At 39.8% G+C, this 15,346-nt stretch overlaps 1 protein-coding gene across 1 annotated transcript in view; it reads left to right on the top strand.

The window, feature by feature from the left end:
• Window positions 1-14,408, top strand: part of LOC139448049 (uncharacterized) — a 44,058-nt gene extending 29,650 nt beyond the window's left edge. Inside the window, exons 2-4 of the mRNA XM_071229553.1 lie at window positions 8,445-8,556; window positions 10,020-10,199; window positions 13,654-14,408. Of these exons, the coding sequence (XP_071085654.1) occupies window positions 8,484-8,556; window positions 10,020-10,199; window positions 13,654-14,408 (1,008 nt within the window). The 5' untranslated portion in view covers window positions 8,445-8,483. The remainder of the gene's footprint in view (window positions 1-8,444; window positions 8,557-10,019; window positions 10,200-13,653) is intronic.
• Window positions 14,409-15,346: the final 938 nt, after the last annotated feature.

The raw sequence follows: 15,346 nt of genomic DNA, 5'->3' as shown, positions 1-15,346 counted from the left end.
GCTTGTCAATCACAAACCACTTACTATGTATATTCTACGTTGAGACCCAGAGGTCTCCAGGGAGAGTCAGAATCCTCACGAATCTTGAGAATAACTTGGGCACCTACTACATCGATTCTAGTATGCACCTTACGGTCTTTTCTTAACTTGAAGGCTTTTTCTGCAAGCAGACCTCTGTGCTTTTTCATCGTAACCGGTAGATCTGTCCGGATACTGACTTTATTCTCTTTCAGCGGTTTCCAATTCTTGTAGCTGCGTTCCAGAGTTTTGTTCCTGTCTTTTAGGGAAGCAAACTTTGCAATAATCAGCTTAGGTTGTTTTTCAGAATAGAGAAAAGTTGTCGTCTTCCGTTGGAGGCGATGCACCGCCGAAAATGCTATGCAACTCACAGCTTCGTCTTCGGAATCGTTGTCGTCGCTAAATAAGGATAGTACTTCCCTAACTGCTGTCTCAGGTTCCTTGTGATCCGGTATCCAATAGAATAAGAGGTTTGGCTTGCGTTGTTGAATTTCTAGGAGAAGATTATTTTCTTCGAAAGCACTTAGTTTCTGGTCATATTCGGTTACCACTTCTTGATTTTTTTTCTTGTTCTTTTCGATGTTGTTGGCGTTGAAGTTCAAACTTTCAAAAAGACCCTCCATTCTTGTTTGTAGTTTTTTGTTTTCCATTTTGATCATGTCAGTCAAAAGACTTGTATTGGCTTCGATTGTTTTCGTCATATGATTTTTCATCTCCGTAACAGCCTGTTGGATCAAGTCACTTTGAACGGCATGGCCGTCTCGTTGTTTTTTTCAGTTATTTCCGAAGTCATTTGTTTTTCGTTTTTGTCCATGATATATTTGTCCTGCGTTTCATTTGATTTACTTTTTTTTTGTTTTTGGAGAAAGACAGCTTTCGCCCACTCCTTAAATTAGATGCCATCGTTGGCCATAACTTGTTGATGTGAGTGGATTTGGGAGAGCGATGTGTTACACGTCTCGCCTGTTCGTCGCCATAACCGGAAAGCCAGCAGAACGCCCAGAGTTGTCCTAGCTTGGTCTCTTCGTTACAGGAAAGGATGGGCAAACACAGTGATTACTCTGCTTCAAAGACTGAACTTGAATATTCAGGATATACACAACATGAACGAATTTGAATTCAACTGTGTCAAATCAAAGCTGTTAGAACTTGACAAAGAAAAGTGGCTTACAAGTCTCCATGATGATAGTGTACAGAGTAATGGAAACAAGTTACGGACGTATAGGATTTTCAAGACATACCTGACAACAGAAACCTATGTAAACAAGATAATGCCATGATCACACAGAAGTATCCTAGCTAAGTTTCACTGTGGAACTCTCCCTCTAGAAATAGAGACCGGTAGAATATGTAGGCCATCTGTACCGCTGCAAAATAGAGTCTGTAAATTCTGTCACCATTCATGTGACGAGGACGAAATGCACTTTCTTTTAAAATGCCCCTTTTATTCTGATTTCAGAATCTTACTGCTCGAAAAGCAAATCTAGCCAATGCGACCGTACATGATGTAGATAAACTTAAGCTCTTGATGAATAACCCACATATACAAAGTGTTGTAGCTAAAACACTTTGTATATGTGGGTTACAAATGTTTTGCAGGAGGACGCAGACTCAAGACGTGTTTGTCTGAGATGTAAAGTCACTTTCCCTGAAAAGTAACGGTCTTCATATTATCAGATCAATAATTTCCTCGGAAAAGAATTTAAAGATGTAAAGGTTGGAGTTATCACTTGTTAATAATTGCTCACATTATTTTCTAAATTGAGATTTTAAAGACTAATAAGGTTACACAATGGCAACAGTCTAAACTGAAAGTATAATTTGTTATGCTTGATAGAAGATACTCTCTAATATTAACAGCTTGCAAGTATATGCTAATCAAAGGGTTAAACACTGTCGTTGTTAACTTGCAGGTAAAGAAGTGCACGTGACATCTTAATAAAAAATTCTCTCTCTCTCTCTCTCTCTCTCTCTCTCTCTCTCTCTCTCTCTCTCTCTCTCTGTAACAATTAACTGTGTTTTAATTACATGTTTGAATGTTATCAGTTTTGCGTTCTGAGATACAGTGATGTAAGCATCATCTACAATCAACAATACATGTATATAATAAAATACAGAACTCTCTGCTGGAATTTTTCGTGGAAATCATTCGATCAAGTAAAAATGACTGTGTGACAAGACGAATCAACTATTTATACCCGATTAAAGAAACTGCCTTATTTTAGGAACAGTGCTATATCAGGACATTTGAAATTTCTAACAAGCAGATACATTAGAGACAGTGACGTAATCCTTATCAATCAAAGGTGTAAAATAACTGAAAATCATAACTGTCAGAGACCTACCAAATTTACCAAGTTTTATTATCACTATATTTATTACAATGCAAATACTTTAGTGAGACATTTTTCAGAGGAGAGGGCATACACAAGTATATTGCTTCCGTGTCTGAATGCAGGTAATACTTGGCATCTCAGTTCTCAGTTTTATACCGGTTGTCTGAATTTGTATATGGAACCATGCGTACAGCATAACAATTACTTGCTAGTCGTCAGTCTACAACACACATAACACGGTCAAACAATGTTGGGCACCGCTTGTGCAAGTTATTTATTACAATAATGTTTTATTAAAATCTATTTCAATTTGTTTTTTTTGTTGATTATACGTTGAATATATCAAGGCACTAATTCATCTTTTAGAAACTTTTTTTTATCTTTGGGCTTAATATATCCACATATCAACGAAAATATGTATCCACACAAAATATACATATACAGGCTAGGTATTTGCCCACAGAAACACCTGCATAACTGTTTGTTCACGCGTGGAGTGGTAGATCGTAATTGACTGAGAGCAGGTATTGTAGAATCACCTGTAAATAATGCCGACACTGTAATTAGAGAAAACGTACTAATGAGAATATGAGAATTATCATAAGAAGGCTGTTGTTTTTTTTCTGAACTGTTACCATTTTCATACCAAAAGTGACAATGCATGTAAAAGTTGCTTTGGTGTCATAATATTCACTCAAGTTTTCCTCAATCGCCTGTAAACATCGCACCGCATATAATGAAATCATTATTTCGAGATTTCGTTAGAATGTGAGATATTTAAATTCTTTAAAGGGCGAAAACATGGGCGAAATATTTTAATAACGCCCAAAAATTAGTAGAATTAAGTTAAAATGAGTTGAATCATGTGGCCTGCTTATAATCCCTTAATGTTTTTGCGAAACTAAAACTGTTGAGCAAAGGAAAATATTTTTTTTCTCGCCCATAGGCGAAATATTTCAATATCGCTATAAAATCGCATTTAAGTTAAAACACGTTTTGTGTCATGATACTTGAAAGATATACATATATGTATTTGCGAAACAAAAACATGAGTTTTGAGTACAGTCCGTTTGACTCCAAATTAGAACGATGAATTGCAAAATAACTCGAAATCCAGAAAAGTGTATGAAACAATCAATACGGTACTTGACCATGAATACCCTGTACCCAACAAAATCTAAATTTTGTTTATTTTAAGACCCATGACGGATGAAGTTCTTTAAGAAACTATCATGTAATTTTGTATAGAAATGTGTACATGACACGTAGGGGGGACAAACCGTGGAAGGAACAGCGCAAGCACGGTCTCCACGTGCTACACAGTGACCGGGTTCATTCGTACGCTTTTTCTAAATAAAAAAAGATTGATACTGCATGCTGGTTATTTACGATTGCATTTTTGACAAAGGATTCTAAACGTGCCAGATGGTCAGTGGTACTTAAGTTTTGACGGAAACCACATTGTATGTTACTTATGAGTTTGTTGGTTTCCAAGTACCACACCAGTCGATTGTTTACCATTCGCTCCATGGTTTTGCATACACAGCTGGTCAGTGATATTGGTCTATAATTAGATGCATCAGTATGGTCCCTACCAGGTTTAGGTATGGGAACAAATATTGCATTACGCCCCAAAGGAAGAAAATTTCCCGATGTCCAAATGTGATCAAATATATTAAGTAACGTCTCTAAACATGAATCAGGCAAATGCTTCAAGGGCTGAAAGTGAATATTATCAGCTCCTGTTGCAGTATCGTGCGCTTGACCTAGGGCAGTATTTAGCTCATGGAGTGAAAATACCTCATTATAATCTTCTCCATTTTGAGAAGTAAAATCAACCCTCTTCTTTTCCTGTTGTTTCTGATATTTTTGAAACTTAGGCTAATAGTTTGACGATGAAGAATGTTTGGTCAGCGTTTCGCCTAATTTATTGGCAATGTCCGATTTATCTGTTAAAAGATGGTCACCTTCCTTGAGATGGTGGACAGTCGATTTTGACCCTTTGCCTTTAATTTTTGCTATCATGTTCCACACCTTTGATATTGGTGTGCGAGAATTAATTTTCGAGACATAGTTCCTCCAAGTCTTACGCTTGTTTTGCTTGAAGGTACGGCGTGCCTTGGCACTTGTAATTTTAACATGATTCAAATTATGGACAGTTGGATGTCGGCGGAAATATTTCTCAGCCTTTTTCCTACTCTTCCTAGCCTGTTTGCATTCTTTATCAAACCATGGTTTTCGAATGTGTGGATTTGCAGAGGACTTTGGAATGGTTATGTTGGCAATTTCGTTTAATATATCAGAAAACAGCTGAATAGGATCAATTACATCAGTGGACACATCAGGCTTCAACGTAGCAGTAGAGAGTTTCTGAAAGGAAGGCCAGTTGGTTTTGGTAAAGTTCCACCTTGATGTGGCTGGAACATCAGATGGATCATTTGGTGTCAGGATTGAAGCAAAATGATCGCTTCCACTCAGGTCACCGTGAACCTACCACGTAAATTCGTTCAAGAGATTGGAATCTTTTAGGGACAGATCTAAAGCGGAATACGTTCCAGTAGCAGGATGTAAATATGTATTTGATCCATCATTAAAAATGCACAGGTTGTTATCGGCAATAAAATCTTCCAGGACTTGTCCTTTAGGATTGACGGCAACACTTCCCCATAATGGGTTATGGCCGTTTAAATCACCAATGATCACACAGGGCTTAGGGAGCTGGTCATATAGTAATAGAAGGTCTGATCGCTGTAGCGCAGAAGAAGGGGAAATATACAGAGAGCACAGTGTAAATGTTATGTGCAAAGTCAGGCATACTGCGACAGCTTGGAGATCGGTTTGAAGTGTCACAGGGCTGTGGATCACACCCTGTTTCACCAAAACAGACGATCCTCCAGTAGCTTTAACACCTGGTTGTGAAAAAAAATGGTAGGAACTAAACCGACGCAAATCAAAGTTGTCAGTCTGTTTGAGATATGTCTCTTGTAGACAGATTGCCGACGGGTTAAAATCTTATATTAATAAATGTACTTCATTAAAATTGGTCCTGAGACCTCTGCAATTCAACTGAATCAGCGGATTCATAATGTTCAAGTAACAGGTGGATAAACTGGAGATCTACGTCTCCCATTTCGTGGCGACTTACTTCTGTTGCACCCATTTGGATGAGTAGAGACATCCATGTCCTCCAAGGTTTGAAACCTATTATACATTTGAAGAGGGTCACGGAGACCCTTCGGGACACGATCCGAATTTCTAGAATAATCAACTTTCTTGCTGGCGTTTGTCACAACAGGTAATGGTTTTGGTGCTGACGCCACTGTCACAGCTGCTGAATATGACACCGCTGTTGAGGTACAGACTGTAGACATGACCAAACGTTTCGCTTCAAGGAAGGTTATGTTTCTCTCATGTTTTAATTTGACAATCTGAAGCTGAATTTTAAACTTGGGACAGGGCTTTGAGGAAGCCACATGGTCTCCAGAGGAGTTGGTTTAGAAAAAGTCATGAGATAAGTGTTTGATTTCAGGATTGCATCATCTCGTATGTAGGTAAAACGTCTGACATTTGTAACTCCTTGCTCTTTCAATTCATCGGCTATTTCAATTTCGGACATGTCAGAGAGACAGCGGTCTCTATCTCTGATAATGCCTTTGCTTGAATTTAGAGTCTTGTGCGGCACAATCAAAACAGGAGTAGAAATCAAATGTGTAGCAGCTTGTAGGGTTGTTGATTGCTTAGGAGTCTTACATTCAACGAGCATTCTACGAGAAATAACATCTTGCAATTCTCCAACTATGCCATTAAGTGCTTTAGAAATGGCAAATAGGTTTAACTTCAATGGCGTACCATCAGTGGCAGAAACCACTAAAAATCGAGACCAACAAGTAGACGAATTCTTCAGGGTTGCATTCTCCTCATCTGTGAAATCCTCTAATGCACGTTGTTGTTTTTTTCGTGTGCCATGGTTAGTGTTGTTAAGGTTCATCACCCCAGCTCCCCACCCTCAACGGAGTGTCATAAAGACAATGCTAAATACCAGTCGACCTCCAACTGTCAGCACCAAGGATACTGAGGTGATATACTCAAGCAGAAGAATTAATTGAAAATTAATTAATCCACCAGATTGGCCCATGAGCCACCGCCTTCTGGGCATACGACTCTAGGCATGTTAATGATTTGTCAATCAAAATCAACTATTTCATTGACGACATGTTTTGGAGTGAACAACAGTTATGGCACCTGCCACGCAGGTGGTCTAAAATGTTTGTAAGCTGGTGACTGATATTGACCAGAAAGAGAGCTGTTATCATTTTGTTTCCTCGAAGTAAATATATTTCTTGTCAACTTTATCTCGTCACGGCATGGTTGAGATATTGCCGATGTGACGTTAAATCTTAACTCACTCACTAAATCAATAAATGATTGATAATTGATGGATAATTAATAAACATCATATAATTCGAGCAAAGAGTGATGGCGTGTGGGATGTCTGAGCCTATTTAAGTATCATTCCGTCTCTTTAATTTATGACTAAAATATTAATTATAACTCACTGATGGTCACTTTATATATTCGTGGATCACGAAGATACATGTTGCATGGTTCTGTTGTTATTTACGAAGTGTGATCATGTTGTTTCCTATTACAAGTGATTATTTATTTGACACATGTATGTGATTGTAGTGCAAGTAGCTTGATGACTTTGGTTGAACATATATAAAGAAGCTACCAGCCCAAGAAATGCCATCAGACTGCATTCCTATCACCGCATATCATGTATGTAGGGACACATCACAAACTCTAGCTTTACTGCCCGATAGGGACATATTATGGCGATTTAGTCAGGTGCGATATATGTCGCTGTTGTGAACACTATCATGTTTTCAACCTACTTGTTACTGACGTTCTAGATTGCTTTACTGTTGAACATGGTGGCGGCCATATCAGGCGGTCTATTGCTTTGAACCTCTTTCGTGATATCAAAGTTATTTCATGTATATTGAACACTCTGGCTGATAATAGATTGTTCATGTGTACATTTTGTTGAAGCATTGTGTTTGAAGCCATGAATGTGTTCAGAGACATAACGAATATATGTTTACTTTATCTATTGAGTTCAGTGTTTGTGTTCGTGTAGATATGAAGCTGTTCAAATGTAAACGACAAAATCCTTTCCATCGCCACGCGAAATCTCGATTGTCGATTGTACGATTCCATCTATATCATGAGCATGTGTTTATGAATCACTATCATTAGTGATGATATCTGGTGTTCGGGAAACGGTGAGGTTATCCAGGAAGGAACAGGGATATATGATTTCAGGTTTCATTTTAGCTGGTCAAACATGGGTTTTGGCAAAAAGAAATACGTTTCACGAAGTATTTTCTCCATTACATCGCACGATATGACTTACATACCCTCAAATTTGAGATGTTGAATTTTTATATATTAATGCAATTCAGAAATATGTTTCATACATAAATATTGTGTGTTTAACCCAATTTATTTTCATAGGAATATTGCTATATGACAGTTGTTGTATTTTAGTTATACCACTAATTCGAAGCTACATTACTTCCTGGTGTTGTGTCTCTGAAATGTCATATATGGAATGCCATTCCGGAGGCCTTTCTTTAACGTGTAGTGGCCTCAGTTAGGCTTAGGTGTTAGGCCTCAATCAATGCACAAGGTTGACACAGTCGCTATTGACTATCTGGGCCTGCCTCTGAACCTCTCGTGTGACATGATTCATTTTGCATATGACAGGAGCCCTCTTTATCTGGACTGTTGCTTGTTACCGCATCTTCAGGCATTGTTCTTTCCATATGGTATAATTCCATCCAAGACAGTAATTTGTTTTTGCTTTTGAGTATATATTGTCCTATATATCATATCACAATAGTGGTGAAATTAAGATGGACACCTTCGATAGTAAGAAACATATTATATATATTTTTTTATATTAAAACAGAAATAGATTTTTCCGGACTAGTGATAACTGTATAAAATGTCACAAACTGCACCATCTGGGGGTGTATACACGAAACGGATGTTTATGTGTTTTACCGACAAGGTTTATGTTTTCAGCCATTCGAAAGACTTGAAGAACAAACTAAACAAAACGACATGGCCCACGCTGACCTGAAGGAAACTGTTGAAAAGGAAAGAACTGAAAAGCAGAATGAGGATAATGAGGCTCGTAAGCTGACAGTTAGATTTTCTATTTCAAATCAAGCTTTTATTCGCAAGTTGGAATATACCTATGCTGACAGAGTTTATGGTGACACGTGCCACGGTGCTGGCTACCATGGACGGTATATAAGCGTTGACCACATGGTCGTCGTAATACAACTGGACAAGTGTGGAATGTGCCGTTAAGCAACAAAGCAACAAACACACACACATTGACCACATAATGTATTAACTTGAGATACAATTAGTTCCAACATATTACCATTATCTCAAAGTTGGCATTTGCCACATTAACAGTTTTGAGTAATTTAAACCAATTGTTCAACCAATTATGCACTTATATTGTAGGCCCGTGAAGATGCCGGGGAAGAATAGGTCTTCAGCAACCCATTCTTGCCGTAAAAGGTGACTATGCTTGTCGTAAAAGGCGACTAACGGGATCGGGTGGTCAGGTTTGCTGACTTGGTTGATACATGTCATCCATCCTAATTGCATGGATCGATGCTCATGATATTAATCACTGGATTGTCTGGTCCAAACTCGATTATTTTACAGACTGCCGTCATATAGCTGGAATATTGCTGAGTGCGGCAAACCAAACCAAACAAAAACAAAAACTTATATTGTAATTCAATTGTAATGGTAATCTTAACTGACAAACAAAACATCGTGAATAGACACGAGGAAAAACATGACATCACTTCCTGAAAAAGCCACTTTACGCTACTCACAATATCCAAAGAAGAATCATGCTTGAACTGAGAGGGGCACTTTGTTGTTTGTGGGCAGACTAAATAGTGACTGTTGCTGTGCCTAATAAGATACATGTTATCAACGAGGAAGTCCAGCATTTCCCGTATTGTTTTCTCAGTAAATTTCAGATGGCATTTGCTTTCATTTTTTGAAAAATTGCCCTGAACCTCTAAGTATAGGTACTTAGCTGTATCTGATCACTATGTTTTGTATCAAAAGCACTTGAATCAAGGAATGAAATTTGTCCTTAAGTTTGTCACGTTGGATAGTGAGGTACAAAGTTGATAAAATAATAATGTTTGGAACGACAGAATGGAACTTGGTTCTTTTCTGAGATTGCATAAAGTCAAGCAAATCCTTTGAATTTTTGAGAATCTATATGGTATTAAGTTCACTTGTCACAAACACTTTCTGTGAATGTAAATAAAGTCCTTCCTTGATTGTATTGATTGGAGGATTATGGTTATTTTGTTTCAATTGTTTGTCATGATCATCAATCCATGCATTTGGGATAGAATGACATGCATCAATCAAGTTAGCGATCATGACCACCCGATCCTTTTGTCGCCTCCAGCAGAGAAATCGGCCCTGCTAGGTTGGAGATGATAGGGTTTGACTGAATGTGTTGTTGTAAGTTTGAAGAGAATCATGAAGAGGTTGGTTCAAATAAAATGGTTAGCGAGAATCATGACACTTCACATGCCGTCCATACTTCAGCAGTGTCAATAAAAGACAACGAGGAGCCCAACACTCTCACTGGTGTACGGCAAAAGAAATCTGATGACAATCTCAAGAAGAAGCTTCCAGAGGATGACACAGACCAGAAAGCTGTGGAAGATGTTGCCGACAAATTTGCTCGCCTCGCCGTGGATACAGATTCACAGTCTACTTTACAAGGTAAATACAATCAAAAACGTGTAAATTCAAAATAATACTCAGGGCACATTGACTAGTACCCCATTCGACATAAGAGGTTTGCTTAAATGTCTCAATCAACTTAATTGATGATGCATACACATAAAACAGCATTTAATCCCGAGAGGGGTCGGATAGCCTAGTGGTTAAAGCGGTCGCTCATCACGTCACGCAGAAGACCCAGGTTCGATTCCCGACATGGGTACAATTTGTGTTTCCCCCGCCATGATATTGCTGGAATATTGCTAAAAGCGGCGTAAAATCAAACTCACTCACTCGCTATTACCCACATATTGTTGTAGCACTGACCCACACAGTGTGATAGACTCAAGAGTCTTATGAGAATAAACATTGAAGAGTCCATTAATTACTACTAAATAATGGATCTATACTTCTCTACATGTCTCTCCTGAGAGAACAAGACACCAACACGATAATATGAATAATTTTAAATTAAGTATTGCTGGAATCATAAGTATAATATTTTTTCTATGAACCCATATACACATATACACACGGAAAAAAGAGATTGTGCTCCTTTATAAAGCTCACTAAAAATATATATTTATTCTGAAATTTTATAACGTAACTTTCACTCCATATTCATGAATATATCTCCTCGACTTTAAGGCATGTACATGCGTTTCTAATACTCACACACGTGTTTTCCTTTTTATGTAAACAGCACACAATGATTGTTTTACTATCAGGTGCTCCTGAAACACTTGTGTTTAACTGTAAATAATGCTCATACAATGTCACGGCTTGCTAAAAAACGACTTCAACTCGCCGTGGTTATGCTGCAAACAGCAATGGCACAAAAAGAATTTTCCAATCATTTTAATGTTTATTGAGGTGCAAGATCATCTCTTGGGAGACGTTATCTCCAGCAAGACAACACTAATGACTTGCCACGTACCGGTCGTCCACGTGTGACGTCACGTCAACAAGACAACCATATTATGTTCGTGCATCTATGGAATCGATACTAAAATGCTACATTAACTTTTGGGACAATTCCTGGTTTGAGACCATTTATTGGCAGAACATATGCAACCAGTAGAGGGACCACAACACCCGGCTCCAATGTCCCGCGAAACGACCAATTTTGCTCGCACGTCTCCGTCAGGCACGCCTTGCTTGGTGTAGACAGCATCTGGGGTTCAGGAGACAAGATAGGGACAGTATACTGCTCACGTATAAGTCAAGGTTTCATCTGGACATCTCTGATAGGGTCTCCAGGCGTCCAGCAGAACGTTTGGGCGAGGCTTGCGTTACTGAACGTCGTCATTTTGGGGTTGAAGTGTAATGGTATGGGGTGGCATCAAAACTCATAGGAGAACACATTTCATCATTGTCAATTTGAAAAGCGTACGCCTCCTGGACGACTCTTTCAATGCAGGGAAGTAACGTCAGTGTGCAGTGGATAATGCCCACCTACACGTTGCACGTGTTGAAACAGACGTTTGGAGGTAACATAACATTGCTGTACTGCCATGGCCGACTGTTTCACCAAACCTCTCTCCCCATAGAACATGTCCGGCATGAGATAGAGTGATGCCTCCCACAGGACCAGAGCCAGCCGGTAACGCTAGCTCAGATGGTCCAATCTTTGAATGACAATTAGAACCTGTCACAGGCTGTCTGGTGCCTCGCCTGTATCAATGCAAATGGTGGTTACGCCCAATATTGGCATTGTTAATTGAGTTCTTCACCATCCCTCTTTTAGAGCGTACCACTGTCCCCTGTTACCTGGTGTGGGTTTTGCGAATAATTTTTTTATGATGAAACATTGATCAGACTAATGACAATATATACTGAACAGCATTGAAAACGCACCGCCATGAAAATGGATGTATTTTTATCCGGGCTTAAGTCATATGAAAATATATAAGTGAATGAGTAATATACGACGTTATAGACGAAGCATGAAGAAGAACAGCTCGTCAAAACACATTCCTAATTATTTTGTGAGCGAAATCGCCAAAACGCAGCAAATTGCGTGCACATGATGGAAAACGTGTTTTGTTTCACGGGAAGCATGCAGAATGGGGCTATGAAAGACAGACTTTTAAAAGCCACATCACGTGTTGCTGCAGACGTAAAGGGTACTGACACAAGAAATGCCAAGATTAACAGCAGAGGAACGTGAACGTGCATTGGGCATGCTTCAAGTTTGTACGTCAAGTAGAGTCGTTGCACAACGGTTTCAATGCCATCATTCAACAGTCCTCAGGCTACTGAGCAGATACCAGCAGACAAGAACCACCAGAGATCGACCACGTCCGGGTCAACGTCGTGTAACTACACCACGTCAGGATCGCCATATTGTTCGTCGGCATCTTCGTGATCGTACACTTCCGGCTACCAGGACTGCAGCAACCGTACAAGGCCGGCGGAATTGATCAGTGCTGACACCGTACGTCGACGTCTCCGCTCAGAAGGGCTACGTGCTCGACGTTGGACCCACACTCACTGATCGACATCGAAATGAACGTCTGCGTTGGGCCAAAAGGCATCGTCAATGGAGATTGCGGCAGTGGCATGGTGTGCTGTTCTCTGATGAGTCCCGTTTTCATTTACGGAATGCTGACGGTCGACTGCGAGTGTGGCGTCGGCGTGGAGAACGTTACCACAATGACTGCGTTGTACAGACAGATCGATGGTGGGGGAGGGAGTGTCATGGTGTGGGGTGGCATCAGTCATAACCATCGAACAGAGCTTCATGTTTGTCATGGAAGAGTTAATGCCCTTTACTACAGGATTAACATATTGGCAAATCACGTCATCCCATTCTTTCATCAGCACCAGGATATGCACACCTTCCAGCAAGATAATGCAAGAGCGCACACAGCACGTGTTTCAACACAGTACCTAGCGAACAATAATGTGCCTCTGCTTCCATGGCCAGCCCTGTCACCCGATCTATCGCTAATTGAACATCTATGGGATTACCTGGGTCAACGCCTCTCACGTCGTCCGCAAGTACAGAACCTGAGAGAACTTGAAGATATACTACGTCAAGAGTGGAATGCCCCAGAACACTATTCGCAGACTTATTCGATCAATGAGAAGACGCTGCATGGCCTGTGTTGCTGCCAATGGCGGACATACCAGATATTGACTTTTCATTTAAACCCTATGTGTCTTCCTTACACTGATGATGTAATTGTAATTAATGTGTGATATTCATGTTTCCTTTGTCGTCTTTCTTAATAATCCGTCTATGTCTGTTGTAATCAAAATTGGTCATTGCTCAAGTTGATTTTGTAATATTTCACGATTTATTGCTGGTGCGTTTTCAATGTTGTTCAATATATTATGTTGTTATTTTCAATAACACAACATTTACACCACTTTATATCAATCACAGTTACTTTTTGACGCTAGTACATATTGTTGGCGCCAACGGTTCTCTTTGATATATATGTTTCAGCTACACCGCCCAGTCCGGAACGTGTACCAGCTGTCTCTCCTCAGGATTCTGTGCCTATTGTGCCCAATGCATTGGTCGTGAATGCGCGATCCCTAAACAAAAACAAGTCGTTCCTACAGCGTCGTCTTGATGATGATCTCAACAGGGCGCACGTCATTCTGGTGTCCGAGACGTGGTACAAGGATAAACATACCGAAATTGAAAGAAGCATAAATAGGTATAATGGTTTCTTTGAAGATCGAAAGAAAAATGTAACAGGGAAAGGTAGAGCAGGAGGTGCGGCGATCTATCTCTCAGCTGCAGACTGTTCAGAAGCAAAGTATGTGTACACAGAATCAAGTCCTCATAGCGAGGCTATAGGGGTGACCTTCGTGTTCAGAGACGTGGTATGGTTGGCGGTGTGTATTTACAGTGTAAACACAAGTGAGGCCGATAAAGAGGAACGAACGAATTGGAACAACAAATTCATTCAGTGGGTACTTGCCAGAGAAGGAGCTAAAGACATAGATTTGGAACAGACCATTATAGCCGGTGGAGACCTGAATCACAGTGAAGTGACATTGCCTGGTTTCACCAACTACGTAAGAACCAGAACTCTAAGACGGGAAGGGGCAGCTGACACTGAACACATCATCGACCTACTCTACACCAATCACGCCAGGGGTTGGGATTCGGTGAACACCTTGGAAGACGAGGAGACACACGAGCAGATCTCGGATCATTTCATTGTGAGGGCTTTCTCTCAAGATATATGAAAGTAATTCCGGAAGTGGGAGGAGTTCCAGCTAACAATTTCACGTTGTGACAACGTTGTGATAACGTTGTGTTTTCGTTGTGGTAACGTTAGGGATATTACGTCCATATCACGTTATTCCGTTGATTCCCAATGTGAGTAACCACGTTGTCACAACGTCATGGGGTAACATTGTGTTACGTCATATTCACGTCGTCACAACGTCGAACGTTGTATTTAACGTTGTTATAATGTTGTATTTTACTTTGTGGCAATGTTATAATATTGCGTCCCTACGATGTTATTCTGTGGACTACCATGGGCGTTGTCACAACGACGTGAAATAACTTTGTGTAAGTAGGATGAAATACGTTGTAACAACGTTTACTCATGTCCATTCCCCGCGAAAATGGTGTAAAACATCCCAAAACCATTTTGCGACATGTTCCGGAAATGTTTTTTCAATATGCTTTGGTCACGTGTATGTGTATATTTCGAGATACCCTTTACTAATGTTTTGAAAAGCCCAGTTAATAGTCAGGTCGTGATTTGCTGACAATGTTCAAAACGTAAAAACCCCACTGAGCTGTTAACTAGATACATTATGACACCGTGGCCCTTTAGGCCTGTCCTGCAGGAAACAAAATAAGGACAGACATGGTAAGGGGTTGACCATTTAATATTCTGGGGAGGGTTGGGGCCTGGAATTTAATCGAAAAAATATATTGTGGCTGAACATTCTTCACAAAATGTTTAGGTTTCAGACTGGTGAAACAAACGTAATTGCCGTAATAATACGATGCATGAACAGAAACATAACAAGTAGCAGAGACTGCTTTTAAAAAAATAACTTACCTCAACACCGATCCAGTTCCAGTTGCTGCACAATGATTTGGTTGTAATAGGCCTATGTATCCAGAATAAACTTGAACTAAGATGGCGGGTGACAACATATCTTCC

Source organism: Haliotis cracherodii, unplaced genomic scaffold (assembly GCF_022045235.1).
Source record: "Haliotis cracherodii isolate W230 unplaced genomic scaffold, xgHalCrac1.p SCAF_7, whole genome shotgun sequence".
NCBI lineage: Eukaryota > Metazoa > Mollusca > Gastropoda > Lepetellida > Haliotidae > Haliotis > Haliotis cracherodii.
This window is presented reverse-complemented; position numbering and strand designations above follow the sequence as displayed.